The sequence below is a fragment of the Sitodiplosis mosellana genome, unplaced genomic scaffold (assembly GCF_009176505.1).
Source record: "Sitodiplosis mosellana isolate CC-2019 unplaced genomic scaffold, AAFC_SMos_1.0 Smas_scaffold_6226, whole genome shotgun sequence".
Lineage (NCBI taxonomy): Eukaryota > Metazoa > Arthropoda > Insecta > Diptera > Cecidomyiidae > Sitodiplosis > Sitodiplosis mosellana.
This window is the reverse complement of record NW_022601467.1, coordinates 9,295,496-9,305,473: the sequence shown is the minus strand read 5'-3', so window position 1 is coordinate 9,305,473 and position 9,978 is coordinate 9,295,496. Positions and strand designations below refer to the sequence as shown.

Here is a 9,978-nt window from a genome sequence, read left to right as displayed (position 1 = left end):
AATGTGTGCTTCAAAAGCTCTCGTCATTTTTCGATTCAATCGGTTGAAGAATAATCTGAGCCGAATCGTGTCATCCGAGTTCCCTGTGATTGTATTACAAACAATTTTATTTTGTCCGAGATACGATTTCATAGGCAATGTAAAAGCAACAACAGCACCATCGTCATCTTGCAAGCGTCAATGTTTTTATTTACTAAATCAAGCAGCCTTTTTGTGCATTGAATATGATGGGAGATAGAATCAACGGCATCCCATTAGAATGAATCGGTGGAGATCAAAGAAATGAAGCGATAACTTATTCTCAACTTGATTCAATTAATTGCGTTGCAAAATAAACATTTCCGTCATTTACAATTTTTCAATCGCATTGCCATTGATAGCACACATCGTAAAACTGTAATTAACATAATATAATGATTTGAAAATGCCGAAAAAAAATAACAACATTTCAATCAGAGTAATATCAATTCATTGGCCTCTTACTTGAACCTTTACGCTTCATCAATTACGCGGGCACAGAACTCACGTCAGACATTTGCTGCTGCGGCTGATTTTTTTTTGAATGAATGAAGAAGCAAAACAAAAAAAAAGGCCGGAAGAGAAAAATGGTAAATGATAAAAATTGGAATCCTCTTCGCATCTTTAACTCACTGAAATGTTCAAAATTACGATACAGCACAAAAGTGAAAATTTGAATGTGAGAGAAAATAATTATGACTGTTTGCCACATCAATATTTGCAAATGGTATAAAATGCACATCAATATTCGAGGAGAGCTGTACAAAGTAGGCCAATTGATTTATGTGCATTTTTTGAATTCACTTATTTTGGAAGCAGATTGACGGGATATTCTACAAAACAACAACGACTTCGTTGTAAACACAATACTATCTTTGTGCGAGTTCGTGTTTGATTTGTGCGCACGTGGACACAATTCAAATGTATTCTAATTTTATTCGGTTGAAAACCAGATTCAAGAATAACACCAATAAAAAACACAAGTTCAAATCATTTTTGTAAATTGCAATGAATGCAACGACTTCAAAACATCAGAATCGCTCACCGCCAATTTCAAGCTAGTTTCGATCGTAGTTCAATGACTTGGGCATCACACAAATCGAGCGCACAACGATAATAATTTAGCAATCATCGTCAATCAACACATTGATTACACACACACACACACACACACCCATTTTCCTCTCTCCCTCAGAAGTCTTCTCCGTCAACAGAGAAACCATTCAGAAATCGAACCGATAAAATCATTCGAGAAATTTCATTTTTGAAGCAGACTAATTTTGCTTTGAGTAATTACAATTTTTCAAGTATTCCATTCGTATGCCATAAAATAGCCTGAATTTATACTACTTCGCTACGATGCGTGTACAATTCTGAATTCAAGGAAAAAAATTCCATTCTTACCGAGAATCACGGTGCTGAATCAACAAAATTCATTCACAACGAAATTACTTTGTATTCAAACGTATCATTTGAAATGGAAAAAACAATTGAAATGTAATCAAATGATTCGAATCACCTTATGCTCAACAGGTGTATAGGATTTTTCTGTCTGTTTGTGTTTTAATTGCATATTTTGTAATGAATTGCCCGATTCAGTCTATGCGCAAGAGAATTTAATGCCAATTTTACACCTCCGATTGAGTTTCAAGTGAAGAATGCAATTAAACTATCACGCATATGTCGAATAAGTGCTTAGGTCACCATATGGATCGTGTACACATTACACCGTGTGTCAGCTTGAATGGAGAAAATGCAACACGTAGCTCACGAAAAAGTGACGGTTTTAAATTCAATTCCGTAGGAGACTCGTGGATAACACACAAAGTTAACTGTTCAACATTTCGATATGAGCCGGCATTCGCAACGGTTGGCAAATGTACTGCAGAACATTTTCAGATAGCGCGCGCGCGTGAGATAAATGTCAAAGGTGATTTAGGACGGTACTTTTCCGTTGAGGATATTTTTTTTTAGAGACGATAAAGAATATGCGTTAATGATTGCAAAAAGTGTGAGTGTAAAGAGAAAAATTGCTTTAAAACTGATTTCGTCATTTGTAATAAATTTTGACCAAATCTCAAGGGAGACCAGCCTGTTTTGTAGCAAATAATTCTGCGTAACACCAAATCAAAAGTGACAATAGTGTAAATGACATAATTTTGTTCTACGAAATAGGTGATAATTGATAATGGTTTCCGTTTCCTCTAGAACTATTAAAGAGTCCATTTGATTCAATCACGTTCGTTCAGTCTCTGGAAAGAATTTTCTCCGGTTTGTTTGTTTCATGAACAATCGAAAGAAAATGCTCGATTTGATCGATGAACTCGAAAAATCACTTCGCTCACGCGTTTTCTATAATTCAATTCAATCGAATCGACAATTTCTCAAGATTCCTCGAGCTATTCAGTTTGAAAAATGCTTTGTGTATAACAATGAAAGTAGGCAATTGAATACAGAATGCAAACAATTTGTGGCGTTTGTGGGACAGTGAGTGAGAGAGAAGGAATAAAAATTAGTGTAAATGAAAATTGTGTATTTTAAGATTCATGTTGGTACACGCTTGCGCCTGGCTTAATTACGTAAATACCAACTTATTTCCTTTGAATTACAAACGGTGATCAATAGCGCGCCGCACAATAAACAAGCTGTAAACAAATGTGCTGTGCATTATTAACAGCAGCCATGCGGCAAGAATATCACTTATTAAAACGATGCTCCCTTTCGTTTCCAAAACTTCCTTCTCCGCCCATTGTGCCGTGTGGGAGGGGGGGCGGAGGAGGATGAGAGAATGGGAGAGAGAAAGAGAGACAGAGAAAACACACACAGCACGACCGAAAAACTGTACGCTTTTGTATGATTTCACTTAAATGTCCATTTCAGGTGCGCTGTAATCACTTTGAATTTGAAACGACCGACTCGAAATATAATACAGTGAAAAACACACAAAAGAATATAAGTCTTCCCTCGTTTTCGTCATCATAAGTGGTGCGATATGTACGTATATATACATATTTCCATATTGCCACGATACAATATCGTATCTTTGTTCGAGTTCGAGAGGGCGAATTTGATTTATATGAGTTTTTATTGTATTTACTTGTCATGCACACAACTAAGGCGCGCATACACAACGCCACACAAAGATTTGCTCTTGCCGTGTGTTTTTCCCCGTTGCCATTCACAACAACATACGTCCGTATTGGTTTTGGTACATGTAATTACCTGTCGAAAAAACGAATGGCAAACGTTCCCTAGCGCAGCGACCAAGTTCAATACGCTCGACCAGCAGTAATATTTCTGCTGATAATCGCATACGAAATTGGCCAGAACAACGCGAAACAACGTTTCTTGTGTGACAATTTGGTTTGAATTTCATCATTATTTTTTTTCCTCTCTTCAAAGCCAATTTAAATAATTGTAACGGGATTTCTTTTCGCATAATTTGAATAGTAGTGTTTTTTTTTCGGATTGAACTAGGTGAAAAGATAAAATGAAAACAATTAGATGATTCAATCAAATAGAAAATTTTCCATTTTCAAAACGTGATCATTAAACTCAGTGACGAAAGAAAAATATGGTGTGTTACGGAAGCGACAAACTGTGGTCGTTGTGCATTTTTTCCGTTCGTAAAAAAAATGCTGTCAACAAGTGGGTAATTGATGCGTTTGATAAACAAATACATATCAAAATGGGATACTTTGAATCGAAATCGAACCGGCTCGACGGCTCATTTTAATGGAAAATTTGAAGACTTTGAAACAGAATTAACGGCCATAATTCTATACCATTGAATTGGATTATTTAATATGTTGTTTTCCCGTCGATCCATATGTGTGTGTGTGTGTGTGTGTGTGTGTGTGTGTGTTTGCATGGAATTTTCATTTGATGTGGTTTCGTCAAGGATTTGTCCAATTACATTGCTTGGGAAGCGAGCGTTGTGAGCAACAAGTACACAACAAAATTCATATATGTGAAATGTACAGTTTTATCGATGACTGTCGCATACGATTAGATTTATAAAAATGTAGATCAAAATGGAAACAGACGAATTTTCGAATTAAATATACAATGCAAATATATTCAAGTGAATCATGTGTGTATGTGTTCGTGTGATGGATTTTGCTGTCGCATCAGCATCCAATTGATAAATTCCATCATTTTCACAGAAACATTCAGCGGAAAAACTTGATTTATATAACAACGTTAGCATATTTTCTGTGTGTATCAGATTCCCTTGTAGTTCGTGTAACAATACACTCACCCAGCGCCAGTGTCACAAAGTGAGTGAGTAAGTGAGTCGAGAGAAAATTTTTGTTGCCATTCGCAACAGTTGGCATTCGAATATGTACCTGTGATTTATGTGTATGTTTATCGGAAAAATGAACTTCAAACCAACCAACCAACCAACCCATCCCACCACCCTCTCTACCGTCACCGTTGTCGTCGTTTTACCGTTGATTGTGAACATGAACTCTCTACATCAAATCAATCTGTATGTGTATTGCCAATATTGTTCAGGTAATTGATGTGATGGTGCTCGCAACAGTTCGGCGTGGAAGAGGAATTCAATCAATCAAAAATAATTAGTACGGATTCAAAATCAATTTTTCACTTTTTTTTTAAATCCAAAATCGGGTTCTTTGGATTTAATGGGCAAAAATGAGATTTGTTACCCTCCCAATGAAACGCAACAATTCACATATCGAATTAAGTGTATGTTAAACTCATGTGATTTGACAGAAACACTAAGAACCAATCTCGGTATCCAATTGAAAATGTTGATCGAATTCATAAAATATCTTCCTTTCTTTCCCATTCTTGTTATTATTTTTTTTCTCCTGTGCGTGTGTGTGTTTGATTATGTAAAAGTCGATTGAACGTGACTGAACAGCGCGAAAAGTGTATGAAAATCTTTGGAAATCATTCGGTGTAAAATGACGTGTCACAGAGAGTGTCCTTCAATTCGTTACACATTTATGCGGATTTATGTAGGGAAAAATAGCGGTGCGCTTATGTAAGCAACAAGTCACAATGAACACTAATTAAACTTGAAATAGTTCTTATGAATCAATAATAATTCTAAAGTGGAAAAAAAGTGGAACGATTTAACTGAAACATTTTGAAGTGGATTTCCGGCAGTGTATGTGTATGTACATAAAAGGGTGTTTAAAACAAACAAGGCAACGTATTTTGAATATACAAACAAAAACGGTAAAATGGATGATGACAACGAACGAGATGATGCTAAGAGGTTTGTACATCGTTTAAAATGTGTTTGATTAAATGCTAGCGATTTCCTAGACGAGCTCACAAATTCGATTGAGCAAATATTATGCAATGGATTTAAAATCGAAAGCGGCAGCAAAGACGATGAAACACTAAAAGCATTTTTTATTTATGGATCTATAGGAAGTCAAGAAATCTTAGCGAAAAGAAACGCCGGGATCAATTTAATATCCTGATCAATGAGCTCAATTCGATGGTGTCATCGGCCAATCGAAAATTAGACAAATCAACCGTTTTGAAAGCAACCATCGCTTTCTTACGACAACACAATGGTGAGCGCATCTTTCACCCTATTTCGTTTCAATGTACTCGTAAAATTTAAGTTTTTTATTCAAAACTTCACCTTGTTTCTAAATTAAACACAATTTTTTTTATTTATCTCAAAACTCATCGGACAAAATCAAATCTATGCATAGATATGACGATGAGATCTCGCATACATGAGATTCATGAAAACTGGAAACCATCATTTTTATCAAACGAAGAGTTTACACATTTAATGCTAGAGGCTTTGGATGGATTCATCATAGTTTTCTCTTCAGATGGCAATATTTACTATGCATCCGAAAGCATAACATCACTCTTGGGCCATTTACCGGTAAAATTGATTGAATTTATCGAAATCAATAGCAATCCGCAATTTCAATGAATTCACATGAAAAAAACAAAATTTTTAACAAAATTCGGACTACTGTCAAAAAGCCTAAAGTCTAATATTTCCATAATATTTGTTTTCTTCATGATATCAACACAAAGAGCGATCTACTCAATGCTAGCGTCTATGATTTAATTTACGACAATGAGCAGCAGGAGATACACAATCTATTATCAAATCCGGTGACTGTAATCGATCCAATAAAAAATGATCTCACAATTGGTAAAATGTCATAACGAATTTTACTCAAATTACGAACAAATCAATTAGCAATTCAAATGGCATGTGTTTTTCCTTTCATTTACAGAAAATCAAGTTAGTTTTGTTTGTCACATGAAAAAGGGTGGACTAGAGTATCGTGATGAAGAAGCTTACGAATCCGTACAATTCATTGGATATTTCCGTGAGTTAGACAGTTAGATTCTAAAATATGGCTTAAATTATGTCCATATCTTGAGCATACACCTCGTATAAGAACCAAATTTTCTTGTGGCGCCATCTAGATGGCTTGCGGGGCGCAATGTATTTTAAATTGTTAGCTAAGTTTTTTCAGCTTAGTACAGAACCATTTTTGGCAAAGATACAAAAGCATGCTCGAGGTATGATTATGTCAATTAAATGGACATTGTATTTCTTGTGCACAGGGAACGATGTCGAAATTGATGAACTGTTACCATCGACAAGCAGCAGCCGAGCTACAACTGACAATGATTTAAAGTACATTCGAAACACTCTCATGTTGATTGATATGAAGACTAAAAAGAATAAATATTTCATTTAGATTATTGTTTGTGGGAATTGGGCGAACACAAACGCCCCAATTAGTTCGTGAAATGACTGTGGTGGATTCGGAAAAAAGTGAGTTCACTTCAAGGCACAGTCTTGAGTGGAAATTCATATTTTTGGACCATCGTGCAACCCCTATCATTGGCTACTTACCCTTCGAAGTACTCGGCACATCCGGATATGATTACAATCATTTTGATGACTTGGATAATATCGTGTCATGCCATGAAACAGGTACGTATACTATTTACGCTATTCAATAGTGGTTTTTGAGCGAAAAGAAAACAAAACTTGGAACCAATCAAACATTAAAAATAATGCATTTTCTTCAAGTGATGGGAAAGGGCGAAGGGAATTCGGGCTATTATCGATTCTTGACCAAAAGTCAGCAATGGATTTGGCTACAAACTCGTTTTTACATATCATATCATCAATGGAACTCGAAACCAGAGTTCATCGTTTGCACACACCGAGTTGTTAGTAACGCAGAAGTTCTGAAGCAATTTAGCAACGAACGAAAGGAGTCTGGTAAGGAAAATCGAGAATTCATTTGCAATTTTATGCCAAAATGAAACGATTAAATAATTTACTTATTTCAAATTTCAACTGTGCAGATAATAGAAGTGACAGTAGTAAATTGGGCCAAATGAAACCATTTGATAGAAAAACCGGTGATAAAACCACTAGAACGAGCAATTCATCAGTTCGGAGTAGGTAAGTATGAGTTAAAATTGGGTTTAAAATCGAATCAGATGGAAAAAAATACCTTAATTTCGACTCGTTTAGGTATTCAACATCGTCCCCCACACCAAACACAAAAAGTGATAGCCGAAATTGTGCAACCAGCGTAACGGAAACATCAATATCTCGAACGCGGTCATCTCCTTGTTTCTCCTCATCTTCAAAGGCATCAAGCAAATATTCAATGTCAAACCAAAGCAGTAATGCATCAACAATTACTGATAAAGTGAGAACATACACGAATGTCATACAATTTCTGAATGGTATGGTTGCTATGAAACGGTCTAATTTTTGTTTTATCTTTCCTTCGATAGCAGAAATTGCGAAAAAGTGATCGATCATCGCCTCCATCGGGGAATCGAAGCCAGTCGTCGATGGTTAAACTGGAGTATCCATCTGCGTCCCAAAGAAAGCAGCACCGTGAAATTGCACAAGAGCCATACGGCAATCAAATGGGAAATATATGCTATAATTCACCTTCCGTCGGATATTTGCCGCCCCAATATGGTATTACAGAGTCAGTTCAAGCGATTGATGATGTATTAAGGTTAACCCAGGATTGTATGGTAATTTCAGAGAAGACATTGCTTCCGTTAGGCCACCAATCTCCAGTGAATTTACCGATGCAGCAGCCCATACCCGAGATTTTGCATCGCGATGCCATTATCACCTCTACACAATCTCACATTCAGAATCAATTACAGCGCAAACATGAAGAGCTACAGCAGCTCATAATCAAGCAACAAGAGGAATTGCAATTGGTCTCAGAGCAATTACACCTGGCCCAGCGTGGAATGTTACCAGTGGTGAGTTCAACGCAAATGGATACACAATATGTAAATCGTCATCCGATCCGAGCACATCCGCATCAAATGGAAAAAATGGGCAATCATCGAACTGTTCTACGATTAATGGACAATTCAACGGTAATCAATGCACAGCAACCATACATGGAACAGCCAGGGAATCAAATAATTTGCCCGGAAGTACCAAATACACCGCATAGTGTAAAATCAGTCGAACAGTTGCCACAAGTGCATAGCTCACAGGATTACCATACCGCAACGGCTTTAACCACTTTTGATGATGCAAATCCGGCCAGCATTTCTCCGGCCACCCCAGCCAGCATAACCAGCACAATTGGCTCAATCAAATTCACATCAGCCAGTGAATAATGGACAGCAAATTACAAACCAAATAGAAAAGACCCTGACTTTATCTGTCTATGGCATTCATCTGTTCTTCAAAACTGAAAGCAACTATCGATTTGTGTCTGTCATTTTCAATATACTTTTATTTGTCACAATAGCCGCTTTAAGGTTTTTCTTAAAACCAAACCAAACCATATAATTGAAATACTAGCGTTTTTTTTCGTGAGCATTGAACAACCACAGCACCAACGTTATCAAGAGAAAGAAAGAAAGAGAGAACAACTTGTGGAAGGTCACTATTTTTGAGGCTTCACGCTTTTATTTTCATCGCCAAGGTTTCATTGCTTTAGAAATCGTATTTTGTCACACATACACACACACACACACACACACACACACACACCTTGAGTTTGCAATTAAAGGTTCAAAAATGTATGATATCGATTGATATCTTTCGAAAAACATTCTTTTTCGGTCTCATCTGTTTTAAATTAGCCCAGAGACTTTTCAAGTCAACCTCAAGATTAGTACATCATATTTTGAAAACGGTTTCTTGTTCCAATCGATAGATTTTTGTTTTGCGAGAATTTGTCGTAATTTTGTTCAATTATAAGAAAATGCACAAAATAGAGGAAAATATGATTTGAATATAGCAATGCATAGAAAAGGAAACACAAGTATTAATATTATTTCGAATCTATATAGCCAATCGCACTTGATCAAGCGTTCATAACACCGATCATATGGAAACTATCAATTTATGGTATACCGAATTTTTAACAGAGAATGAAGACTTTACTGAACTGATAAGATAATTGAAGCATAACAAAAACATCAACAAGAAGAACGATATTTGCGACAACATTTTAATTTCGAAAATAAACGCGATTAAAACAGACCATTTTTTCTAGTTTTTCTTTTCTTTCAACTACACCAATTTTCCTAATTTCAGGAGAATGAATTGGGTGAGTGAATGTATTTTTTTGACATTTCGAACAAATTTTTAAAAAATAATTCAAAATTGTTTCAATTTAATTTTTTTTTTTTACTTTTCAACACGAAATAAAAACCTTTCTTTTGCGTTTCTTTTTTTTTTCATAATTTCCTTACCCATTATTAAATTCTTCCATTTCAGTCGTGGCCAATAAATAAAATGTGCCGATGTTTTTTTTTTATTTTATTGTATACCGATGTGGTTTTTTATTAGGAAAATTCAAACTCTTATAAAAATGTGATATTAAGGGAGATAATGGAGAAATCTTATATAAATAACAGTAATATCTTTACGATTTATAGCTTCACCGCAACAGGTAATAAATATAATTAAAATGCAAAAACAAA

At 35.7% G+C, this 9,978-nt stretch overlaps 1 protein-coding gene across 9 annotated transcripts; it reads left to right on the top strand.

Annotated features, from left to right (window-relative positions):
* Positions 1–1,864: 1,864 nt before the first annotated feature.
* On the top strand, positions 1,865–9,535 carry LOC129578077 (circadian locomoter output cycles protein kaput). 9 transcript variants are annotated; one of them, XM_055466168.1, is made up of 13 exons: positions 2,322–3,381; positions 5,011–5,269; positions 5,428–5,576; positions 5,721–5,902; positions 6,061–6,181; positions 6,267–6,362; positions 6,604–6,676; positions 6,741–6,979; positions 7,079–7,273; positions 7,360–7,459; positions 7,532–7,712; positions 7,801–7,993; positions 8,063–9,535. In XM_055466168.1, the coding sequence occupies exons 2-13, from the start codon at positions 5,235–5,237 to the stop codon at positions 8,659–8,661; spliced, it is 2,163 nt and encodes a 720-aa protein (XP_055322143.1). In that variant the 5' UTR covers positions 2,322–3,381; positions 5,011–5,234; the 3' UTR covers positions 8,662–9,535. The 9 variants fall into 9 exon arrangements, with proteins under 9 accessions (XP_055322136.1, XP_055322139.1, XP_055322140.1 ...); XM_055466169.1 differs by having other exon boundaries at positions 3,330–3,381; positions 7,804–7,993; XM_055466161.1 differs by lacking the exon at positions 2,322–3,381 and adding an exon at positions 1,865–2,029 and having other exon boundaries at positions 4,185–5,269; positions 7,801–9,535.
* Positions 9,536–9,978: the final 443 nt, after the last annotated feature.

Bases quoted from the DNA above. Each gene is read 5' to 3' on its own strand.
- LOC129578077 (XM_055466161.1), top strand. From the start codon at position 5,235: ATGGATGATGACAACGAACGAGATGATGCTAAGAG. The intron at 6,182-6,266 runs GTAAAATGTCAT...TTTCATTTACAG, and splicing joins AAAAAATGATCTCACAATTG to AAAATCAAGTTAGTTTTGTT. The intron at 7,274-7,359 runs GTAAGGAAAATC...TCAACTGTGCAG, and splicing joins CAACGAACGAAAGGAGTCTG to ATAATAGAAGTGACAGTAGT.